Source organism: Bos grunniens, chromosome 6 (assembly GCF_055505025.1).
Source record: "Bos grunniens cultivar Pamir isolate PY7600 chromosome 6, Bosgru_T2T1.0, whole genome shotgun sequence".
NCBI classification, from domain to species: Eukaryota; Metazoa; Chordata; class Mammalia; order Artiodactyla; family Bovidae; genus Bos; species Bos grunniens.
In genome coordinates, this window is record NC_141170.1 from 111,758,133 (window position 1) to 111,784,285 (window position 26,153).

At 36.0% G+C, this 26,153-nt stretch overlaps 1 protein-coding gene across 5 annotated transcripts in view; it reads left to right on the forward strand.

Annotated features, from left to right (window-relative positions):
• Positions 1-26,153, forward strand: part of METTL14 (methyltransferase 14, N6-adenosine-methyltransferase non-catalytic subunit) — a 39,028-nt gene that overhangs the window by 5,189 nt on the left and 7,686 nt on the right. For 2 of the 5 annotated variants that reach the window (XM_086407286.1, XM_086407285.1), the window contains exons 4-11: positions 1,137-1,217; positions 1,553-1,640; positions 13,143-13,233; positions 14,610-14,751; positions 19,778-19,870; positions 22,092-22,208; positions 23,653-23,863; positions 25,878-25,957. In XM_086407286.1, the coding sequence (XP_086263412.1) occupies positions 1,137-1,217; positions 1,553-1,640; positions 13,143-13,233; positions 14,610-14,751; positions 19,778-19,870; positions 22,092-22,208; positions 23,653-23,863; positions 25,878-25,945 (891 nt within the window). In that variant the 3' untranslated portion in view covers positions 25,946-25,957. Of the gene's footprint in view, positions 1-1,136; positions 1,218-1,552; positions 1,641-13,142; positions 13,234-14,609; positions 14,774-19,777; positions 19,871-22,091; positions 22,209-23,652; positions 23,864-25,877; positions 25,958-26,153 lie in introns of all 5 variants that reach the window. The other 3 variants (XM_086407284.1, XM_086407283.1, XM_086407287.1) reach the window with 2 other exon arrangements.

A 26,153-nucleotide genomic window follows, 5' to 3' on the forward strand; every position in this document is an offset into this window, starting at 1 on the left:
AGAAGAGGTACGTGGATTAAATCAGGTGATGTATATAAAGCACTAAGCGTAATGCCTAGTAAGCTCTAGGCAACAACATTCTTAAATAAGAGCAAGGAGTTAAATGTACCAGAAATGTTGGATAATTGGATCAGTTTTCAGGAGGCTACAGTACTATCTTTTATGAGTTGTGTTGTTCCATCTTAACAATATAAGGTAGTGCAATAAAATATTTTGAGAATTCATGGGCTAGATAGCAGTGTAGAAGCATTTCTAACAGAGGCCCAAGAGAAAAAACTCAACTTCTGAACTTGTAGTTGCATTATTTAGGTGAAAAAAAAGTCAAGGGCAAATAACCTATCTCCATTTTTTCAAATTAATTGTTATACAGTTATATTTAACAGAAGAGAATAGTTGCAGTAAATCTCTTAAGTATAATTACCTAATTTCATAAAAACTATGTTGTGTGTTAGGCTTCCCTGGTGGCTTAGTGGTAAAGAATGTGCCTGCCAGTGCAGGAGACATAAGAGATGTGGGTTCAATCCCTAGGTTTCAAAGATCCCTTGGAGGGGGAAATGGCAACCCACTCCAGTATTGCCTAGGAAATTCCATGGACAGAGGGGCCTGGCAGGCTACAGTCCATGCGGTTGCAAAGAGTTGGACACAACTTAGCAAAACAATATTGTGTGTTGGTTGCATTTGATATATCCTAATATATAACTTAAATATGTTAAATATGTTGTGATTATGTTAGATTAAAGCATGTACAGTTCCTCCTATTTTAACATTTTTGACCTATAAAATAGCGATTTCTTTTGGTTTGCTCTAGTAGAAGTAAAATTGCCCCATTGGTGGACCTATCTTTCATGATTTAAGCTAAATTCTAATAATTTAAAGTTTTATATCTAAGGTAAATCTAGATGACTTAGTCAATAAAATTAGTAGTTATAGACAGTTATTATTGAGAATGAAAAGGAAATTTTTATTATAAACAAAGCTAATGATGAGAAAGCAAAGACTTCACTGTTTGACTTTAATGGTAATTTGAAAAATTTATGTCTTAGGGAAATAAAATATTTATGAGTGTTAATACTTACAGTATAATACATAGGATTCCTCTTATACATAAAATATCTACTTAATCTTTCTTTTTTAAGGATGAATTAGAAATGCAACAGGAGGAAGAAAATTTGCCATATGAAGAAGAGATTTATAAAGATTCTAGTACTTTTCTTAAGGTAAATACTTTTCAAATCTTTAACTTTTCATGTTTCAGCTTTGTGCCTGAAAAGATTTGAAATACTTATGTTTAAGATTTTTTTTCAGTTATTGAAGGATCATTATTATTATAAAATATTTAAAATTATTCATGAAATGTTCTTCTGATGCTTGGCTATTAATATCTGCAGATAACTGAATTATAAACTATCATTTTAGTAATGATGTTTTTTATTTTTTAAATTTATCAGTTAGCTTATATTTTGCTTGGCCTCATAATAAAATATAAAGCTCCGAGTTAATGTATCTGCCACCAGAGTGAAAGCTATTAATTTAATTTTGACTTTTTCTTTAGGGAACACAGAGTTTAAATCCCCATAATGATTACTGCCAACATTTTGTAGACACTGGACATAGACCCCAGAATTTCATCAGGGATGTAGGTATGTCTGATTTGCTGGGGATATGCGATTGCTGGCTGCCGGTTACGTGCATGTAATTTATCCATTTTGTGGTTTATTTCTAACAAAATTACTTTTTCCTGACTTGGCTTCCCCTTTCCATTCATAGTACTTCTTGTACACGCTCTTTTTCCATCAAGCAGTGTTGATTTTTTCCTTCTTCCTTCCTTTCCTTCATTTTGTTTCTGTGATTATCCCTCTTTTTTATTTTGCCTTTATTTATTCCTTCTTTGATGCTCTTCCTTTCTTTAGGTAAATCTGATTTTTTGACCTATGTCATTTTCCTTTCCTCTAAGAATTTTTTTTAACATTTCTTGCAAGATAGGCCTACTAACAACAAATTCCCTGTTTTTGTTTCTCTGAGAAAGTCTTTATTTCTCCTTTACTTTTGAAAGATTAATTTTGTAAAGTATGGAATTCTGGATTGGTGTTTTCTTTCTTCCAGTACTTTAAATATTTTACTTCACTCTCTTTTTGCTTGTTTTTTTCTGAGAAGTTGGATATAATTCTTAACTTTGTTCCATAGTAGTTTTTTTTTTTCCTAGTTCCTTTTAGGACTTTTATTTTATAGCTTGAAAATGATATGCGTAGGTATAGTTGAGTTTTTCTTTTTTCTTTTTTTTGGTATGTATCCTGTTTGGTACTCTCTGAGCTTCCTATATCTGGGGTTTGATGTCTGACATTAATTTGTGAAATGTTTAGTCGTTATTTTATTTGTTTATTTTTGATTTCTTCAGATCTTGGTTGTGGCACGTGAGCTCACTGTTGTGGCTCAGTAGTGTGGCACATGGACTTAGTTGTCCTGCCGCATGTGGGGTCTTAGTTCCCCAATCAGGGATCGAACCGTCATCCCCTGAATTGCAAGGTGGACTCTTAACAACTGGACCACCAGGGAAGTCCCCTCAGTTATTATTGATTCAGATATATCTTCTGTTCCTGTGGTTTTTTCTTCTGATATTTCCATTACACCTGTTGTAGTTATCTCATGTTCCTTGGATAGTCTTTTTTTCCCCCCAATTTTTGTTCCTTTTACTTTTCAGTTTTTGAGATTTCTCTTGAGATATCCTCAAGCTCAGATTCTTTCCTCAGCTGTGTTCAGTCTATCAGTATGCTCATCAGAGGCAGTATCCCTGCAGTTTTGAAAATAGCTTGATTAAGATAATTCATGTACTATACAATTCACCCATTTAAAGAATATAATTTAATTTTTTAAAGTATCTACAGGTTTGTGCAGCCATCACCACCATCTAATTTTAGACCTTTTTTTTTTTAAATTGAGGTATAGTTGACTTACAATATTATATAAGTTTTAGATGTACAAATAGTGGTTCACAATTTTTAAAGTTTATACTTCATTTATGGTTAATGTAAAATATTGGCTATATTCTCTCTGCTGAACATTATGCTTGTAACTTATTTATTGTATAGAGAGAAATTTGTATTTCTTAGTCCCCTCCCCAATTTTGCTCTGCCTCTTCTATCCCCACTGGTACCACTAATTTGTTTTCTGAATCTGTTTCTTTTTGTTACATTCACTAGGTTGCTCTTTATTTTTTCAGATTTCACATGGTATCTGTCTTTCTGACTTATTTCACCAAGCATATTATCCTCCATGTTGTTGCAAACGGTGAAAAAAAACAAACAAGCACTTTTTTATGGCTGACTAGTACTCCAGTGCATATGTATATGTACCACATCTTCCTTATCCTTTCATATGTTGATGTGCACTTAGGCTGCTTCCATATCTTGGCTATTGTAAATAATGCTGCTAAGAACATTGATGCATGTGTATTTTTGAATTAGTATTTTTGTTTTCTTAAGATACATACCCAGGAGTGGAATTTCTATATTCATATAGTTACTTCTATTTTTAGTTTTTTGAGAAAACAGTATGATAGTTCTGTACTGTTTTCCACAGTTGCTGCAACCAATTTACATTCCTACCAACAATATTACACATCCTCAGAACATTTTTATCTCCCCTAAAGAAACTCAGTACTCAGTCATTAGCAGTCAGCTCCCATTCCTTCGTTGTGGTTTTGATCTGCATTTCCCTACTGACTAACGATATTAAAAATCTTTTTCTATGCTTATTTTCCATTTAAATATCTATTTTGGAGAAATGTCTAAAAGCTTTTTTTTTGGTATTTGACTTTTATTGTAAGAGTTCTTTATATATTCTCAGTGTAAGTCCTTTATCAGATGTATGATTTGCAAATATTTTCTCCCGTTCTGTGGGTTGTCTTTTCACTTCTTTGATAGTGCCATTTACCACACAAAAATTTTATTTTGATGTAATCCAATATACTTTTTCTTTTTTTGCTTGTAAGCAACAAAGAAACTGATTTTAATGTTTTCATGGTCACAATTTAGATGTAGCACAAAAAGTAATAATAATAATGGTGAGATGGGCCAGTTACAGAATGACAAAAATGCACACACTTAAAGAGGCACTTAAAATATCAGTAGTACATATATAAATACATACACTTTTATGAGCTACCTAAAATAGTGATTCTCATAGAAGAGAACACAGCAGTGGTTGTCAGAGGCTGGAGAGAGAGGAAAATGAGAAGTTGTTGTGCAGTTGGCATAAAGTTTCTGCTATGCAAGATAAATTAATTCTGTAGATCTTGTTGTTCAGTTGCTCAGTCATGTCTGACTCTATGACCCCATGGACCACACCATGCAAGGCTTCCCTGTCCTTCACTGTCTCCTGGAATGTGCTCAAACTCATGTCCATCGACTTGGTGATGCCATCCAGCTATCTCAAGCTCTGCCTCCCCTTTCTCCTCCTGCCGTCAATCTTTCCCAGCATCACTTTTCCACTGAGTTGGCTCTTTTCATCAGGTGGCCAGAGTATTAAGAGGTTCAGCTTTAGCATCAGTCCTTCCGATGAATATTCAGGGTTAATTTCCTTTAGGATTGACTGGTTTGATCTCTTTGCTCTCCAAGGGATCTCAAGAGTCTTTTTCATCACCACATTTCAGAAGCATCAATTCTTCAGTGCTCAGCCTTTAATAGTGGAACTCTCATAGCCCTGTGTGACTACTGGAAAAACCATAACTTTGACTATACGGACCTTTGTCAGCAAAGTGGTAGCTCTGCTTTTTAATACACTGTCTAGGTTTGTAATAGCTTATAGCCCAGGAAATAAAGTCTATCACTGTTTCCATTTTTTTCCCCTATCTATTTGCCATGAAGTGATGGAACCAGATGCCATTATCATAGCTTTTTGAATGTTGAGTTTTAAGTCAGCTTTTTCACTCTCCTCTTTCGCCTTCTTTAAGAGACTCTGGTTCCTCTTTGCTTTCTGCTGTTGGAGTGGTGTCATCTGCATATCTGAGGTTATTGATATTTTTCCTGCAATCTTGATTTCAGCTTGTGATTCAACCAGCTCTTCACTTCACATGATGTACTCTGCATATAAGTTAAATAAGCAGGGTGACAATATACAGCCTTGACGAACTCTTTGCAATTTGGAACCAGTCTGTTGTGCCATGTCCTGTTCTAAATGTTGCTTCTTGACCTGTATACAGGTTTCTCAGGAGGCAGGTAAGGTGGTCTGGTAGTTTCTTGTGATGCACAGTTGAAGGCTTTAGTGTAGTCAATAATGCAGATGTTTTTCTGAAATTCCCTTGCTTTTTCTATGATCCAAAGGATGTTGGCAATGTGATTTCTGGTTCCTGTGCCTTTCCTAAATACAGCTTGTACATTGAGAAATCTGGAAGTTCTCAATTTGTGTACTACTGAAGCCTAGCTTGAAGGATTTTGAGTATTACCTTGCTAGTATGTGAAATGAGTGAATTGTGTGGTAGTTTGAGCATTCTTTGGCATTGCCTTTCTTTGGGATTGGAATGAAAACTGATCTTTTCTAGTCCTGTGGCCACTCCTGAGTTTTCCAAATTTGCTGGCATATCGTCTTTTAGAATTTGAAATAGCTCAGCTGGAATTCCATCACCTCCACTAGCTTTGTTTATATTACTACTTCCTAAGGAAGAAGCACAAACTGGAATCAAGATTGCCGGGAGAAATCTCAATAACCTCAGATATGCAGATGACACCACCTTATGGCAGAAAGTGAAGAGGAACTAAAAAGCCTCTTTATTTTATTTTATTTTATTTTTAAACTTTACATAATTGTATTAGTTTTGCCAAATATTTAAAAAGCCTCTTGATGAAAGTGAGAGGAGAGTGAAAAAGTTTGACTTAAAGCTCAACATTCAGAAAACGAAGATCATGGCATCTGGTCCCATCACTTCATGGGAAATAGATGGGGAAACAGTGGAAACAGTTGCTGACTTTATTTTTTGGGCTCCAAAATCACTGCAGATGGTAACTGAAGCCATGAAATTAAAAGACGCTTACTCCTTGGAAGGAAAGTTATGACCAAACTAGATAACATATTCAAAAGCAGAGACATTACTTTGCCAACAAAGGTCCGTCTAGTCAAGGCTATGGTTTTTCCAGTGGTCATATATGGATGTGAGAGTTGGACTATGAAGAAAGCTGAGCGCCGAAGAATTGATGCTTTTGAACTGTGGTGTTGGAGAAGACTCTTGAGAGTCCCTTGGACTGCAAGGAGATCCAACCAGTCCATTCTGAAGGAGATCAGTCCTGGGTGTTCTTTGCAAGGACTGATGTTGAAGCTGAAACTCCAATACTTTGGCCACCTCATGCAAAGAGTTGACTCATTGGAAAAGACTGATGCTGGGAGGGATTGGGGGCAGGAGGAGAAGGGGATGAGATGGCTGGATGGCATCACTGACTTGATGGACGTGAGTCTGAGTGAACTCCAGGAGTTGGTGATGGACAGGGAGGCCTGGTGTGCTGCAATTCATGGGGTCATAAAGAGTTGGACATGACTAAGCGACTGAACTGAATTGAAGGCTCACTTGACTTCATACTCCAGGAGGTCTGGCTTTAGGTGAGAGATCACACCATCATGGTTACCCGGGTCATTAAGACCTTTTTTGTAAAGTTCTTCAGTGTATTTTTACCATTTCCTTTTATATCTCTTCTGCTTATGTTCCATACCGTTTATGTTCTTTATTGTGCCCATCTTTGCATGAAATGTTCCCTTTGTATCTCTGATTTTCTTGAAGAGATCTCTAGTCTTTCCCATTCTGTTGTTTTCCTCTATTTCTTTGCATTGATCACTTAGGAATGCTTTCTTATCTCTCCTTGCTATTCTTTGGGACTCTGCATTCAAATGGATACATCTTTCCTTTTCTCCTTTGCCTTTCACGTCTCTTCTTTTCTCGGCTAGTTATAAAGCCTCCTCAGACAATCATTTTTCCTTGTTGTATTTCTTTTTCTTTGGGATGATTTTAGTCACTACCTCCTATACAGTGTTATGAACCCCATCCATAGTTCTTCAGGCACACTCTTATCAGATCTAATTCCTTGAATCTATTTGTCACTTCCACTGTATAATCATAATGGATTTGATTTGGGTCATACCTGAATGGTCTAGTGGTTTTCCTTACTTTCTTCAGTTTAAGTCTGAATTTTGCAATAAGGAGTTCATGATCTGAGCCATAGTCAGCTCCTGGTCTTATTTTTGCTCACTGTATAGAGCTTCTCCATCTTTGGCTGCAAAGAGCTTCTCCATCTTTTCCATATGGTGATGTCCATGTGTAGAGTTGTCTCTTGTGATGTTGGAAGAGGGTGTTTGTTAGGACCAGTGTGTTCTCTTGGCAAAAGTCTGTTAGTCTTTGCCCTGCTTCATTTTGTACTCCAAGGCCAGACTTGCCTGTTATTCCAGTTATCTCTTGACTTCCTACTTTGCATTCCAGGCCCCTGTGATGAAAAGATTCTATAGATGTGCTGTATAGCAAATTGTTTATACTCAGCAATACTGCTGACCATAGTCAACAATACTTCAAAAAATTTAAGAGGGTATATTTTATCTTACTTAAAGATACTTGTTGGGTTGCCAAGTTGCGTCTGACTTTTTGACCCCACGGACTGCATCATGCCAGGCTTCGCTGTCCCTTACCATCTCCCAGAGTTTGCCCAAGTCATGTGCGTTGAATTAGTGACTCCATCCAACCATCATCCTCTGTTGCCCTCTTCTCCTGCTTTCAATCTCTCCCAGCATCAGGGTCTTTTCTAATAAGTCATCTCTTTGCATCAGGTCACCAAAGGATTGGAACTACAGCTTTAGCATCAGTCCTTCCAAAGAGTTTTCATGGTTGATTTCCTTTAAGATTTGATTTGGTTTGATCTCCTTGCTTTCCAAGGGACTCTCAAGAGTCTTCTCCAGCACCAATTCAAAAGCATCACTTCTTTGGTGCTCAGACTTCTATATGGTCTGACTTTCACATTTGTACATGACTACTGGAAAGATCATAGCTTTGATTGACTATATGGACCTTTGTTGGCCAAGTGATGTCTTTGCTTTTTAACACACTGTCTAGATTTGTCGTAGCTTTCCTGCTAAGAAGCCGTCATCTTCCTTTCCTGCCAAGAAGCAGTTGTCTTCTAATTTTATGGCTGCAGTCACCATCCGTGGTCATTTTAAAGCCCAAGAAGAGAAAATTTGTCACTGCTTTCCCCTTTTCCCCATCTCTTTGCCCTGAAGTGATGAGAATGGATGCCATAATCTTGGTTTTTTTAATATTAAGTTAGCTTTTTCACTCTCCTCTTTCACTCTCATCAAGAGGCTCTTTAGTTCCTCCTTATGCTCTGCCATTAGAGTGGTATCATCTGCATATCTGAAGTTGTTGATATATCTCCTGGTCATCTTGATTCCAGCTTGTAACTCATCTGGCCTAGTATTTCCAATGATGTACTTTGTATATAAGTTAAATAAACAAGGTTGACAATACCAGCCTTGTCCTACTCCTTTCTCAATCCTGAACCAGTCAGTTGTTCCCTGTAGGGCTCTAACTGTTGCTTCTTGACCTGCATACAGGTTTCTCAGGAGACAGATAATATGGTCTGATATTCTCATCTCTTTAGTCTTCCACAGTTTTTTATGATCCACACAGTCAAAGGCTTTAGCGTATTCAGTGAAACAGAGATAGATGTTTTTCTCGAATTCCCTTGCTTGGTCTGTGATCTGGTGAAGGTTGGCAATGTGATCTCTGGTTCCACTGCCTTTTCTGAATGCAGCTTGCTTTAACTTCTGGAAGTTCTTGGTTCATGTAATGCTGAAGCCTGCCTTGGAGGATTTTGAACATAACCTTAGTAGCATGGGAGTTGAGTGCAGTTGTCCATTGGTTTAAACATTCTTTAGTACTGTCCTTCTTGGGAGTTGGAATGAGGATTGACCTTTTCTAGTCCTGTGATCACTGCTAGATTTTCTAAATTTGCTGACTTATTGAGTGCAGAGCTATAATAGCATCATCTTTTAGGATTTTAAATATCTCTGCTGAAAATTTCATCACCTCCACTAGCTTTTTGGCAGCAGTGCTTCCTAAGACCCACGTGACTTCACACTCCAGGATGTCTGACTCTGAATGAGAGACTACACCATCGTGGTTAGCCAGGTCATTAAGATCTTTTTTGTTCAATTCTTCTGTGTATTTTTTCCATCTTGATCTCTTCTGCTTCAATTAGGTCTTTACTGTTTCTGTCCTTTATTGTGTCCATCTTTGGATGAAATGTTCCTTTGATATTTCCAATCTTCTTGAAGAGATCTCTAGCCTTATGCTTTCTGTTGTTTTCCTCTGTTTCTTTGTACTGTTCATTGAAGAAGACCTTCTGGTCTCTTGCTATTTTCTGAAACTCTGCATTTATTTGGGTGAACCTTTCCATTTCACCCTTTCTTTTTTCTTCTCTTCTTTCCTCAGCTATTTGTAAAGCCTCCTCAGGCAACTGCCTGCCTTCTTGCATTTTTTTTCATTGGGATGGTGTTGTTTGCTGCCTCCTGTACAGTATTACAGACCCCTGTCCATAGTTCTTCAGGCATTCTGTTCACTGGATTTAATACCACTTTCTTTAGTTCAGGCTTGAATTTTGTTATGAGGAGCTGATGATCTGAGCCACAGTCAGCTCCAGGTCTTGTTTTTTTGACTCTATACAGCTTCTCCATCTTCAGCTATGAAGAATGTAATCAATCTGATTTCAGTATTGACCATTCGGTGATGTCCATGTGTAAAGTCATCTCTTGTGTTGTTTTGAAAGGGTGTTTGGTATGACAAGAGTATTCTCTTGGCAAAATTCTGTCAGCCATTGCCCTGCTTCATTTTATACTCCAAGGCCAAACTTGTCTGTTATTTCAGGTATCTCTTGAGTTCCTACTTTGCATTCCAGTCCCTTATGATGAATCAGTTCAGTTCAGTCACTCAGTCATGTCTAACTCTTTATGATCCCATGAACTGCAGCATGCAGTTCCGTGCCATCACCAACTCCCAGAGTTCACTCAAATTCTTGTCCATTGAGTCAGTGATGCCATCCAACCATCTCATCCTCTGTTGTCCCCTTTTTCTCCTGCCTTCAATCTTTCCCAGCATCAGGTTCTTTTCCAGTGAGTCAGGTCTTCGAATCAGGTAGCTTCCAGTACTTCGAATCAAGTATTGGAGTTTCAGCTTCAGCATCAATCCTTCCAATGAATATTCAGGACTGATTTCCTTTAGGATGGACTGGTTGGATCTCCTTGCAGTCCAAGGGACTCTCAAGAGTCTTCTTCAATACCACAGTTCAATAGCATCAATTCTTCGGCACTTGGCTTTCTTTATGATGAATAGGACATCCTTTTTTTGGTGTTCTAGGAAGTCTTCTAGGTCTTCATAGAACTGATCAGCTTCTTCAGTATTGGTGGTGGGGGCATAGACTTGAATTACTGTGATGTAGAGTAGTTTGCCTTGAAAATGAACTGAAATCATTGTGTCATTTTTAAGGTTGCACCCAAGTACTGCATTTCAGACTCTTTTGTTGATTATAAGGGCTACTCCATTTCTTCTGAGGGATTCTTTTATTTTTTTTTATTTTTTTATTGAAGGATAATTGCTTCACAGAACTTTGTTGTTTTCTATCAAACCTCAACATAAATCAGCCATTAGGTACACACATGTCCCCTCCCTTTTAAAATTCCCTCCCATCTCCCTCCCCATCCCACCCTTCTAGGTTGATACAGAGCCCCTGTTTGAGTTTTCTGAGACATACAGCAAATTCCCGTTGGCTGTCTATTTTCTATATGGTAATGTAAGTTTCCATGTTACTCTTTCCATACATCTCACCCTCTCCTCCCCTCTCCCCATGTCCATAAAACTTCTCTGTCTGTTTTTGCATTGCTGCCCTATAAATAAATTCTTCAGTACCATTTTTCCAGATTCTGTATATATGTGTTAGAATACTATATTTATCTTTCTCTTTCTGGCTCACTTCACTCTGTATAATAGGGTCTGCATTCATCCATCTCATCAGAACTGACTCAAATGCATTCCTTTTTATGGCTGAGTATATGTAGCACAAAGTCTTTATCCATTCATCTGTCAATGGACATCTAGGTTGCTTCCCTTAGGGATTCTTGTCCACAGTAATAGGTCCAATGATTATCTGAATTAATTTCACCCATTCCTAATCATTTTATTTCATGGATTCCTAAGATGTTGATGTTTACTCTTGCCGTGTCCTGCTTGACCATGTCCAGTTTACCTTGATTCATGAATCTAACATTCCAGGTTCCTATGCAATGCTATCCTTTAAAACACCCGATTTTACTTACATCACCAGACCCATCCACAACTGAGTGTTTCCGCTTTGGCCCAGCCGCTTCATTATTTCTGGAGCTATTAGTAGTTGTACTCTGCTCTTCCCCAGTAGCATATTGGACACCTTCCAGCCTGAGCAGCTCATCTTTCAGTGTCTTTTTGCCTTTTCATACAGTTCATGGAGTTCTCAAGGCTTGTATACTGGAGTGGTTTGCCATTCTCTCCTCCAGTGGATCACGTTTAGTCAGAACCCTCCACTGTGACTCATCTGTCTTGGGTGGCCCTTCACAGCATGGCTCATAGCTTCATTGAGTTATACAAGCCCGTTGGCCATGACAAGGCAGTGATCCATGAAGGGGTCTTACTGCACATACACACCAAAACCAGAGGAACACAAAGAAACTTCTGAAGGTTATTAATATGTATTACCTTGATTGTGGTTATGGTTTCACAGCTATATGCATATGTTAAACCTCATCAGATTGTATCCATTAAATGTAAGTTTAATGTATAAGGTTTTTGTTTATCAATTATACTTCAATAAAGCTTTTTTTTTTTAAGGTTATAAGTAATATAGCCAAATTTCATTATTGGCCTTTCTGCTTTAAGACGTTTATTTCTCTGAGGCAAAGAAAATGTACTTAGGAAACTATTATGGATTGAGAAAAAGTTGTACCTCTGTTTTGTAGATGATTGAGAGCTGACTCTACAGTGATTGAAACCCAAATATAATAAAATCTTAAAACTTGTTTCATTTGAAATTTGATCTGTAACCACTGAATAAGGACGCTTTACAAAATCTTTCATTTTTTTTAATCTTTGATATTAGGGTTGTGAGATGGACTTTTGGTTTTTAACTTAAGATGATTATGATTCTTGTAAGGAAGCAGGATAAAGTAAAATAAGATCTTTTATGAATGTTTGATATTCAAAGCCCTGCTTACCCCTACAGTTGTTTAAACAGGCATTATGCTATTTTACCTAAAATCTCTTCTGAGGTTCAAAGATTTAAATATTTTTGAGGACATGGAAACAATGAGGCTCCTGCTTTTAACCTTTCTGGGACTTGGAGGTGTTTTTGAAGATCCTAAGCTTGAAAATATATATGAGGATTTGGTTTATAATATGTGGAGATGTGAGATCTTTAAAACTATAAATACTGATATAGGATATGTTCTTAGAGAAAATGACTTGTCTTGGAGTTGGTAGTACAATTTAGATGAGTAATCAGAGTGAGTGAAGTGAGAGCTGATCAACTAACAGGGACTCATTATCTTCCTGCCTTGATTTGTCCTGGGATTGTGTCCATAATTTAAGCCATTTAAGATCGTCAGTAGTAAGGATAAGAAATCTTCATTTTCTTTACTTTGACTGTCAAACTAAGGGAAAACTGAACAGTCACTAGATCTTTGGGAGAGTTGTTTTTTTGCTTTTTGTTTTTTTAGTAAAAATAAAAGGAAAAAAGCATGAATAAAAAAAAATTTCTTTTCCTGAGAACAGAATGTCTAAACTTGATATTTTAAGCAGATTATTTAATATAATAAGTTTGAAAAATTAAATGGTTAATTGACTTAAACCATCTGGCCTTTAAAACCATCTGGCCTTTAAAACATGTGTTTGCCTACATGTGAAATTAGGGTCATTAGGTATAAAATGTGTTTATGAAGTATTTAAAAATACTCAAAACTAACTTTTTTACAAAGGATGTGAGAATGATAAGTTGGTTGTGTCTTATTTTGTTTTCCCGAACAGGCTCATCACCTTTGAATTCACTGATACTCAATTGTATTGAAATTTGGAATTTACTATTTTTCTTCCCCAGGTTTGGCGGACAGATTTGAAGAATACCCTAAACTGCGGGAGCTCATCAGACTGAAGGATGAGTTAATAGCTAAATCTAACACTCCTCCTATGTAAGTGGGGTTTTTTGTTCCCAACACGGGGTTAAAATATTAGTCTTTTTGTCATGTAACCTTTCTGAAGTTTGAAAAAAATTCAGCATCTTTGAAAGGTTTAACACACTCTTTCTTCTTTATAGCGAAATGTATTAGCTTGATACTCTGGCACTGAGTACACAGTAGGTTGTCATTTTATTTGTTTTCAGTTTACTAGATAATTTAGAGTGTCTTTAAGTATTTTTTCTTAGAAAATCTGATTTGTTGTATTCTTAACTGTCTTTAAATGTTTTTAAGTATCTTTTCTTCTCAAAAATTACTTATTGAAGAAAGTTAGAAAACTTAAGAGAGAGAAAATAAGAAAATGAAAATTATAACTTGGCATCTAGGGATACTATTCTTAACATTTTGGAATACAAAAATTCATTTTAACCTTTGCTAACAGAATAATGTTTCCCTCAAAAACTGTATAATCCTTAAACTTGGAGACTCTTTAGGTTACTTTGAACATTTTATACATTTAACAATTTGCTAAAATGTATGCTATTAATGATTAGAAGAACCACAAAGGTAACTGAGTTTGTAGAAAAAAATTTAACAGGCTAATATTGATCATATTTAGAAATATTTTACATTTAAAGTAACTTATGCATTCTAAGTTGCTTCAGTTGTGTCCAACTCTTTGCGACCCTATGGACTGTAGCCCTCCAGGCTTCTCTGTCCATGGGATTATGTGGGCAAGAAAACTAGAGTGGGTTGCCATGCCCTCCTCCAGGGGATCTTCCCGACCTAAGGATTGAACCTGGGTCTTCTGCATTGCAGGTGAATTCTTAACCACTCAGCCACCGGGGAAGCCCCAGAGTGTTGTGTATTTATATTTGAAATACCTTTGTACTGTGTAGAAATAACCATTAAATAAAGGCTAGTAGTAATTTATACTAGGTGGCTGGAAAGGACTGTTATTGCTAACAAACAAACTAGCAAAAGAAAATTATGTCTATCTTTAGAAACTTTTTTAGATGGAGGAATATAAAACAAAGCAATTTTTCTAAAAGACAACTGCAGGAAAAATGATATTCCTCGAAGTATTATGATGATAATGGAAAGGGACTCGGACACATCTGAGTATGGATTTTCAGTATAAAAAATGGGAAAGGTTTATACTCAGGATGTTCCTGTGGGATCATGGTTTTCCTTTGCAGTATGATTCTATCCATCTCCTCAGGAAGAACAGTGGTAGATTGTTTTACTGTTTATACTGAGGAGAGATTCCTCCATAAAAAGGTATTTAGTTATTAGCTCATGATGACTTTGAAATAGTATTAGGAAATATTTAAGAAACTTTTTTTTATTACCATCTGTAATCTCTTACTTTTTATGCTTTAATCAAATAGGTACTTACAAGCAGATATAGAAGCCTTTGACATCAGAGAACTGACACCCAAATTTGATGTGATTCTTCTTGAACCACCTTTAGAAGAATATTACAGAGAGACCGGCATCACTGCTAATGAAAAATGCTGGACTTGGGATGATGTATGATGAAACTTTCTACATTGTAATGAATTATTTATTTTTCAAATGAATATATCTTTATTTGATCAGAGAGTAATACTATAAATACTGTTTTAGGAATTATAAATATAGATTTATACTATATATTATGGCTGAAGATGTAAGGTACAGTAACAAATATTATAGTATCTTTGGTCTTTCTTTTTGAGGCAGAAGTTGAGCAGGGAATAAGTAAGTTGTCTGTAGAAGCCTTAAAATTCCAATCTTAGAGTCCTTGGATGTAAAGCTAGAAATAAATCTAAAAACAGATTGAATGGTTGATAGCTTTCTGTATTTGATTAGTTTCAGTGAATGTCAGAGTATTCACACACATATATATATTGGCATAATTTTTACTCGTTAAAGAACTTAGAGTATAATAGATTTAAAGTATATATAATCTCAATCTTATATAGTTGCAGTAAAATTCTGTTTTCCTAAATAAAAGTAAACTGATAGCTTCAGTGAGTTACATAAAGTAATCTGTTTTTATTGGTCAATAACAAAAATAGCAAATATATATTTATTGAGTACCACTCTGTACTAGGCAACTAGGTACTAGAAATTCAAAGATGAATGAGACTTAGTATTTGGCCTTAAGGAGCACATAGTTGAATGGGATAAGCAATGACCTAAACAGATAATTTCAGTATCATTTTGTTAGTTCAGTAATAGAGGACTGCATAAACTGATCTGAAAAAAAACCTGACCAAGTTGAGGAAGCTGGGGGACATGAAGAGAAAGTGATGCATGAACCGATTAGCTAGAATTGGCCACTGAGAATGGGCTGGGCTAGGAATTCCAAGCTGAAGACACAGCAAGAGCAGGAGGCAAAGAGGTGAGAATGAAGGTCTGTCTGTATGTTGACTGTGTTGAAACACAGATGGAGACTGTCTAGAGATGCTGTCTTCTTAGAAGCTTGGACTTTATCCTGAAGGCATTGGGAATCTTTGAGGGGCTTTAACCAGTTTAGTAAAATGGTCTAATTAGTGTGTGGAGAAGGATGGTCCAGAGCAAATGAAGACTGGAGAGGAAAGAGCAGGTAGAAGACTGTTGCAGTAGTCTGGTTAGGAGATGAAGGTTCCCTGAATTAGGGTGATGGTAGTAAGGACAGAAAGGTGATAAATTCAGTAATGTTTTGTAGGTATGTCTGGTGAGATCTGGTGACTGGGATGAGAGAAAGAGGTAAGGATGCGCGGAAGTTTGAGTCTTGGGATAAATGGGTTCAGTTATCACTGGCAGAGAGTTAGTTTAAGAAGAGGAGCAGGATTAGAGAGATTAGGATATGCTTAATGTGTTGATTAGAGCTATATGAGAGACATTCAAGTAGAGATTGTAATAGGAGTATGCAAGTTAACAGAAAGATCTGGCCATCTCAAAAGACAGATTTTAAAGGGTTAGCATATTAAACCTATGAGAATAAACGAATGTGTCTTGAGATAGTGTCTCAATTAGGATACAATGTGAATTTTCAGTAAAGCCTCAGGAAACTTAACATTTAAGAGTCACATAGGAAAGATGTGAAAAGATGAGTGAGGTGAATCAAGACAGTTTGAATGTCATGGAAGCCAAGGACATAAAGAACTTCCCTAATTGAGGAGGAACATGTGATCAAAAGCGCTGAACATAGAAGAGAGGTAAGGAAGGCAATGGACTGAAACTCTGTAAACTGATGTTTCACAGGAATCTGCTTTGAATCCTTGCATATCCCCTTCTGAGTTAAGTCTTTACTATTGTTAGTATTACTTACTCTTCAAGGTATGACTTCAGTTTTTCTTCCTTAAAGCTTTTCCTATCAGCTTCAATACCTCTGTCACATTTATTTACATGTTTATTTTATTTTACAAGTTTTTCCTCTCCTCTGATAAGTATAATCTGTGTTTATTGTTGAAACACAGAAATATATAGTATCCCCAAAACTTAAGGTTAAAGATGTAGTGCTGTTGATATTTAGGGCTGAGAGGTTTTCCAGATAGGTTTTACAAGTTAATAATCTTTCTGATAGTGTTTAAGAAATATCTCTTTTTCCTCATCAAAATTAATATAGAAAATAATCTTTTTCAATTTAGGCAAAAGAAAATTGAAAAATTAATCTTATTATGTCTATGATTAGTAGTTAGGTTGAACTTTATTTTCTCTGGCCCATCTCTAAGATTGGGTCAGTGAAATCTAAGAGTTTAAATTTTGTATGATAAACTAATAGAGTTTTTGTAATAAAGAAATTCTATTTTATATGCATATTGCAAAGTTTTGTCCGGAGCCGTAAGAACTCTAAGCTCTTAACCTTTATTTAGTAATAACCTAAAGAAAGTGCCAATAGCTAAATATAAATTTAAAAAGTGTGTGAGTTTCTCAGATATTCTTTTTCACGTCAGTGGAGGTCAGTGGGTTTTAGTTAAGAATATAAGCACTTACTTAAAATACCAATATTTAGTATTTATAAGTGTAATGTCAAGAGTTATTTGCTTACTGTTCTTCACTGTGTGCCATCACTTACCTTAGCTATGCCATGTATAAATGTGTGTGGGCATATATATGTGTCTGTGCGTATTAATGTTTATTCATATTCTTATGAGAATATTAGATCAGGCGTTACATCAAGACAAAATTGGAAGTGTAAAACTGAATAGGTTTATGCCTATTGTAATTTATTTCCACTGTCATCCTGGTTGGCCCTGAAAAAATTTACTTAAAAAAAAAATTGTAGTCATATTCAGGTCACTGTGGTATTACTAGATGGGATCCCCTCACTGGGCCAATTAATAATGCCTGCTCTGACTCTGGCCATAAAGTTGAGCTTTTTTCTATTACTCAGGCTCAATCAGAGCAACATGAAAAGTTTCAGCAAAGGAAGAAAAAATTTTCCCACAATTATGGGATGGATTTTTATAGATAACACCACTCTATGGTAATTTAGATTTAAAGTCTCCTCTGTGTTGGAAACAGATTGGGGTTTCTGCTCAGAAACGATTAACCGGATTCCTGTTACACAGACTAAAAGTATGCGTTTGTGTCCTCTTGACTAGCTGGTGGGTTGTCTGTGTGTCCCAAGGCCTCTGCCTTTTGCATCTTGCCTTCTTTGCTGTAATTCTCCGTGAACTTGGACCTGCGTTCCTTTTGCCACTTAAAATCCCTTCTGCTCATCTAGCTTGAGCCCCTTCTCCAGAGGCTGCTGATGAAGAGCAGACCCTTTTGTTCTTTTTGAATTTCTTTTTGGTTGTGCTGGTCTTCATTGCTGTCTGAGGGCTTTCTCTAGTTGCAGCGAGCAGGGGCTCCTCTCTAGATGTGGCGCGCTGGCTTCTCATCGCAGTGGCTTCTAGGCTCTTGGACTCCATAGTTGTGGCACAAGGGCTTTAGTAGCCTCTCGGCGTGTGGATTCTTCCTGGGGGCAGGGATCGAGCCTGTGTCCCCAGCACTGGCAAGTGGATTCCTGTCCACTGTACCACCAAGGAAGTCCTTTTCTCTATTTTAAGGGATCTAGTAGTCACCATTATCGGCAAGTTTAAAAGGGAGGTTTATGAAAGCTTGGAAAGTTCTCATAGGCACCATCTTTTGCTTATTTATAGCTCCCAGGAGAAGGAAATGGCAACCCACTCCAGTATTCTTGCCTGGAGAATCCTGTGGATGGAGGAGCCTGGTGGGCTACTGTCCGTAGGGTCACACAGAGTTGGACACGACTGAAGCGACTTAGCATGCGTGCATGCATCATCCTCAAATAATGTTTCTTTTACCTAGATAAGTTATAGGTGATATGGTTTTGAGGCACTCAGGTAAAAGTTAAAGAACTTCCCTTGTAGTCCAGTGGTTAAGACTCTGCGCTTCCTCTGGGGAATGTGGGTTCCATCCTTGGTTAGGAAAGTTCCACATGCCCATGAGGTGTGGTCAAAGAAAAAAATTAAGGGAAAAAAAATTTCTTTAAGTTAAAATTTCCTTAATACATGTAACTAATAAGTATTAGCTTGAGCCATGGTCTGTGGAACTTGTTAGCTGTAGAATAAGGAAGTAGTAGAATAAGAATACCATATAAAATGATTGCTTTTGTAGTCATTTATACACACTATGGTAGTCCCCAAATTTAGAGATTTAATTATTAAAGATTTTTTTTTTTAATTGAGATACTCAACACATACAAAGCCAACAATTATAGACTATTTTTTTTACATTTCAGACCTAAAGTGATCATTACAATGAAATGTGTATATTGATTTATTTTATTTAGAATTGTTCTTCTGGAAACCATGTCCTCTACAAACATTTGTGGTTATGTTTTATTTTAAGTTTGCCCCTAACTTTGAGGTAATTTAATCCCTTTTCTTTTCAGTTTCTTTTTCTGTAAATGGTAACAGGTTGCTCTAAAGCTATACCTTATAAAATTCCATAATTCTATAAATATAGTTTCCTATAAACTTCTCATATAAAATCAAGTGTATCTATGTGCATGTGTTCATCTGTATTAATACAGCTGTATTAATACAGTTGTATTAATACAGCTGTATTAATACAGTTGTATTAATACAGATGTATTAATACAGTTGTATTAATACAGATGTATTAATACAGTTGTATTAATACAGGAAAAAACCGATAAGAACAAATTTTAAGTTTAAAATTTATTTTCCATTGTATTTCCTAATGAAAATTAGTATATTTAAAGAACACATATACTATAAGTGAAAAGGAAAGTCAAGTCGCTCAGTCATGTCTGACTCTTTGCAACCCCATGGACTGTAGCCTACCAGGCTCCTCCATCCATGGGATTTCCCAGGCAAGGGTACTGGAGTGGGTTGCCATTTCCTTTTCCAGGGCATCTTCCTGACCCAAGGATCAAACCCACTTCTCCCACATTGCAGGCGACACTTTACCATCTGAACCACCAGGGAAGCATATGTTATAAGTATTATATAAACATATACTATAAGTCCTGATAAATTTCAGTGCTTGTTCTTTTGGATTTAGAATAAATGGGAAACAAGATACTTGAGTGCAGTACTGTTTTGGTTTCTTCCAGATTATGAAGTTAGAAATTGATGAGATTGCAGCACCTCGATCATTTATTTTTCTCTGGTGTGGTTCTGGGGAAGGATTGGACCTTGGAAGAGTGGTAAGATGGTGTTTTTTTTTTTTTTAAGTGTTTTTTTATAATTCATAAGAAACAACAGTATGTTGTATAAAAAATTTGAAGATTACTGTTACATTGTTCTTCATTTCTTAAATAGTACTCAAATATTCAGAAGGAAAAACTGTTTTAAAAAGAATATGTAAAAAATTTTAAAAATTAAAAAAAATAAAAAGAATATGTAAAAGACAGTACCCCTTAGTCAGTTAACTAGCTTTCAGGATGAAAAATCAAACTGCGATTTACTACAACTGCAGGAAGAGAACAGTTTAGAGATTTGAAATTGAATTGCAGCTCAGAAACAGGCAGCTTACTGTTGTATACTGTCCATTATTAGTAGCTAAAATGTATTCTTCTGAGTAGCCTTATCTCATGAATTCCAAATGTAAGCCAAATCGTGTTGAATAAATAACACAGCATCTAGAACACATAGTTTGAAGGGATGAATGAGAGTGAGAAAGACATTTATTATCTCAGTTTATTTTAGGTCCCTTATGTTTATCATATTTGGAACTTTTTTGTTTTTTTGGTTGGAGTATTTTGAATTTCTAAATGGAAACAAAATACTAAAAGCTTTTTTTTTTTTTTAATACTGGTAGCTTTGTGGCTAGTTTTGGTCTCAGATCTGCTATCCAGCAGTGAAACTTTGGGTAAAGAGGTATTTACTCTTGTGTGTTTCAGTTTCCTCACTTGTTATGGGATAATATTTACATTTTTAGGACATATTATTAATACTTGATATACTACCAAGATCTCATTTAATCCTGGTAATTTTAGGAGGTGTCCATTTGACAGGTGAAGAATTTAAGTAAGATTATATTGAGGTAAATTTGTGCTCAAATCCTGAAGTTCTGCAGTTGCTTTGTATTTTTTGTATAAATAGCAAGTTTGAGATTGTTGGATCACATCATTGCTTCTGTCATTTATTAACTCCATGGTAAGACTAAAACTGTATACTGGGAATCTTGTTTTATTGCTGGTATCTCCCTAAGATGCTGTAAAAAAATCTAAGAAAATAGAAACACACCATATGTTTTTATAGGTATATTGGTGCATTTTATAGGTATATTACCCTTTTTAGATCAAATATCTAGCTTTGGGCTTTTCTCCTACCCCCCAGATTAGCTTGAAATTGATTAGGAGGCTTTATCTTATTTGTTTATGCATCAGTTTATCATACTAGTGAAAGCAGATTTTGGCCCAAAATCATTACAGAAATAATACAGCATGAGAAATACTCATGAACTTGTGCTAAGTTGATTAGGGCATGTTGGATTTAGGCCCTTGTGATACTTCATGAATATCCCGTGCTAAACAAATATTTGGCAACAGGAACAGATAGTGATTGTGATTTTTGAGATTTTAAGTTAAAAATCTAAGTTCCATTTTGAGGTGTATCTCAGTTTATATAATGAAAAGTACATATGTTTTATGCTGCACTGTGTCTTTTTTGTACTTGATCATAGTGCCAACAGAATTGCACTGCACAATTTACTTAATTCCTCCTATTTTGTGCTTAGTCAGTTAGGGGTAAGGACTATATCTTACTCATGTTTTTAATCCCAGCAGCTAGCCAACACTTACATATGGTAGGGCTCAAAATGCTACTCTGGGTACTCACTTAGTTGGTTTTTGTTATATGTTCGTATATAACAGATTCTAAGACACTAAGATTCAAACCTTTCTATTGTCTAGGTTACATAAAGCTTAAAGTTTTATCTTATAAAGAAATATAGAGACAATTGTAAGTCTTTGGATTTTTGAGGTTTAGTATTAAATATATAAAAATAACATTTTACAAGACTCATTTGAAAGGAAGTTACTGATTAGAACTTCTCAACAGTTCTTAGCTTTATCAGAAGATAGAAAATTGAGGTGGCAAGAACATTTACCTTTTGAATTAGTTTTTGATTAAAGAAGGGCTGATTGTTCTCTTATTTAAAAGTCACTTTCTATTGATTACAGTGGAAGGTAGTATAAAGAATTGGAGTATTATATAGTCTTTTCCATGTTTTGATATTATATGTTTTTATAATGGCTGTATATTTAAAGACAAGTATTTTTTTCTGTTTCTACAGTAATACAAAATTACTATGACATCTTGGAATTTAGTGTCTCAAACCTCTAGGAAGTTTTTAATGCTGGTTGATTAAGTATTGTTTATTTCCTTTAGCTAAGGATTTTTTAAAAATTCTCTTATTTCTAGTGTTTACGCAAGTGGGGTTACAGAAGATGTGAAGATATTTGTTGGATTAAAACCAATAAAAACAATCCTGGGAAAACTAAGACTTTAGATCCAAAGGCCGTCTTCCAGAGAACAAAGGTATTGTCTTTACTGCTTTCTTCTCTATATTTTAATTATTTTCTCTCAAGCTTTTACAAATGACTCCATGCTGTTTAATTCATTTTGGTGGAAAGGTTCTTCTCTCAGACTTGCACAGATGGCATTGAGCATTAAAGTAACACAGCCAAGTTCATTTAAAAAATTTTATTCACTCAGAGAAGCCTGTGCTGTGCTGGAGAAGTTACTGTGTATTCCCGTAGTATAGTATATCCTATACTACTGTCATTCTCAGTCAGATGTGGGCTTTTGGTACTTCTGACCCCCATATTTTTTCCTTTCTCTGAACTCAGAAAAAAGAAATGGCAGCAAGACTCATAGCTGGCCAGCTGAGATGAATATTTCTCTCCTCTTCCCTTCTTTTTTCTGGGCTTCCCTGATAGTTCAGTTGGTAAAGAATCCTCCTGCAATGCAGGAGACCCCAGTTTGATTCCTGGGTCGGGAAGATTCCCTGGAGAAAGGGATAAGCTACCCAATCCAGGATTCTTGGGCTTCTCTGGTGGCTCAGCTGGTAAAGAATCCACCTGCAATGTCGGAGACCCTATTTCGATTCCTGAGTTGGGAAGATCCCCTGGAGAAGGGAAAGGCTACCCACTCCAGTATTCTGGCCTGGAGAATTCCATGGACAGAGGGACTTTCACTTTCCCTTCTTTTTTCTACATAAGAACCTGAACAAGAAGCCCTGAGAACCTCTGATTCATAGAACCGCCCTCCTAGTTATCAGGGTTCAACAGTTTGTCCTCCAGCCTTTCACTCTTCTGGGAGCTTCAGGGGGAGGGTCTTTTTGAAGTCTTTCTTGGGCTAGAAATTCTTTTTGAAGGGAATCCAAGCCATCCTTGTTATTATTAGTTCATAGAGTCAAGTGAGATTAAATTTATTTAAACTTTACCATGTTGTCCAGATTAAATAGACGTCAAAAAATAACAAAAAAAGAAATTGTTTGACTTTCACATTTATGTATGTTGAGTATTTTAAGTTTGTATCCTTGCTTAAAGTCTTCTCTCCATTTGAAAAGGCTTACACTTTGTGTACAGATGGGGTCGCACAGAGTCGGACACGACTGAAGCGACTTAGCAGCAGCAGCAGCATGTGAGGCCCGATATAACATCAGATTCTGAACTCAAGTGCCATGTTTCCATAACTTCTGGAAACAAGTTACTATCAAGAGTTGCAGAGGAAAAGATCCCACAGTCACTGACTCAGTTATCTAAAATGTGATGTGATGGCCCTGAGTTTAATGTCTAGCTTCCCTGCCAATCTTCAAAGGTCCAGAGATCCAGGTTTTTCCTATTGTGTTTTTGCCCATAAAACTATATCCCAAAGACTCAGAGAAATGAGTATTGTTTTGGAATTTGAAATGTGAAATGTTGTGCAATATGACTGTTTATGAAAAGAGATTAATTGGCCTGTTTTTATTGTTACTTAGGAACACTGCCTTATGGGGATCAAAGGAACTGTAAAGCGTAGCACAGACGGGGACTTCATTCATGCTAATGTTGATATTGACTTGATTATCACAGAAGAACCTGAAATTGGCAATATAGAAAAGCCTGTAGAAATTTTTCATATAATTGAACATTTTTGTCTTGGTAGAAGACGCCTTCATCTGTTTGGAAGAGATAGTACAATTCGACCAGGTAAGATCTCAGTGGGGGGAAATGTTAAAAGTTCCTTGAGATATAAATGTTAAGAAAGAGTACACAGTGCTTTGTAAAATAAAATGCTTATGACACATTTGACCCCTCTTCTTGCTGTATTTCAAGTATACTAAGCTCAGTCTTGTCTCAGTACTCTTTCAGGGTCCTCTTTCCTATCATTCTCATCCTGACGGACCTTTTCTCACAACACTGCCTAAATTAGCCAGTTTCACAGTACTATCCAGACCTCCCACCACTCTCTCCCTCATAGCACTATTATTATCTGAATTAGAGAATCATTTGGGCGTGTTTATAGTCAATCTCTTTAGCACTGCAGTCTCACGGAAAGCAAAGACTATCTTATTATTTTCTTCTTTTGAAACAGCATTTAGGTTATTAAGTAAATACTGTGTTGAAGAAATGCATAATGGACATTTGGTTCACACCAAAAGGTTCTTGATATTTGGCCCTGTCCAAAATCATTTGGCAGGGACCAGATTTGCTCAGGTTTCAAGGACCTTTTGGCATGAACAAAATGTCTTACTTTTTAGATAGCACTAAATTGTCTGCTAACCAAATGATCCTATAGAAAATAACCATACATTTGTGAAATACATGATATATCTCAGCCTTGTTAGTACTTGGCTTGTCTCCTTACATATATCATGATACTGTTTTATCAAAACTTTAACTTCTTTACTAAATCTGTATAATGTGAATTTACAATTTTGAAAAAAATGAGTAGAAAATAATTAAGCTGTTACAGACTGGAATTCTCTTTCAGAGGGCACAGCTTTTGTTTACAAAGTATTGTTGAACTAATTATACATTCTGTTTCTTCTCGGAAAATATAAAAGTTACTTTTAAGGACATTGCATCATTCAATCACAGTATATAAAATCAACCTGTTTAGTTTTACCTGTGCTAGAAATGTTGTTTAAAGCTGAAAGGAGCCAGGATCTTATTTGTTTTAAATAGTCTACATTTTATACAAAGTAAAAGTTGAAGAAGGTACAGTGGAATAATTGGCCTTCAAAGTACCTAAGAATTTAGAAGAAACTGATGTTCATTCTAAAAAAAGTAACCCTTAAAGTTGCGGTAGGTATAATGGGATCCATTCTCCCTACCTCCACCCCAGACTCGTCAGCTATTCTCTGTGGGTGTGCTTTAGTGAACACAGAAATATCTTTGTTTGTAGAAACTGGTCTTAAATTTCATAAACTTCTGTAAAATGATAAAGAGAAAAATAAAAGCCCATTCTCTTTACAAAGAAATATTTTGCGTGTGAAATGTTTTTTCTCTGTGGCTTAGGTTTAGAGAAAATGTTTTCTGTATTTAAAAGTTAAATGGTTTTTCTCCTGGCAGTTTGTTATTTAGAATTGCATTGCTAAAGTTATCAATTATATTGCTTTTTGGCTTAATATTGTGGTCAAATAATATGTATCATAAAATACCACTAATTTGTAATTTGCTTTGACCGAATTTAGATGACTGAAAATAATGTAAATTTTTTGTTGTTGGTTGCAGTATTTGTGTATGTTGTTTCTGTCAGCCATGTCTTTACTGATTTTTTTTTAACTATTCTATGAGAAAGGTATGTTTAAATCTATTAAGATTATGGGTTTGTGGTTCTGTTTGGTGGTCAGTTTTGAATTTATGTCTATTTAAGATTGTTATTAGATGTATTTAAATGTAGGACTTTTATGCCTTCCTAGTAGATTGATGCTCTTAATATTATGAACTGTCTTTCTTAATCCAGTTTCTTAACTTTAAATCCTACTTCATCTAACATTATTACAGTGATTCCAGCTTTTTTTTGGTTTGTGTTTGCTCTGCATATTATTTCCATCCTTTATTTTCAGTCTTCCATATCCTTTAACATACCTCTTGTGATCAAACACAGGTAGTTTTCATTAAATAGGTAGATTTAATCTTTATCTTTGAATTGGGTTTTTTTTTGAATAATTGATTGCTCCCTTTCCCATGTTTGTTGTTTGTTTTTTTTGGCTGAGAGACATAGGATCTCAGTTCGCAACCAGGAATTTATCCCGTGCCCCTTGCTTTGGAAGTGTGGAATCCTGACCACTGGACCACCAGGGAAGTCCCTTAATTGAATTGTTTGGTGGTGGTGGTGGTGGTGGTGGTTTAGTTGCTAAGTCATGTCCAACTCTTGCAACTCCATGAACTGTAGCCCGCAAGGCTCCTCTGTCCATGGGATTCTCCAGGCAAGAATACTGGAGTGGGTTGCTGTTTCCTTCCCCAAGGGATCTTCCCAACACAAGGACTGAAC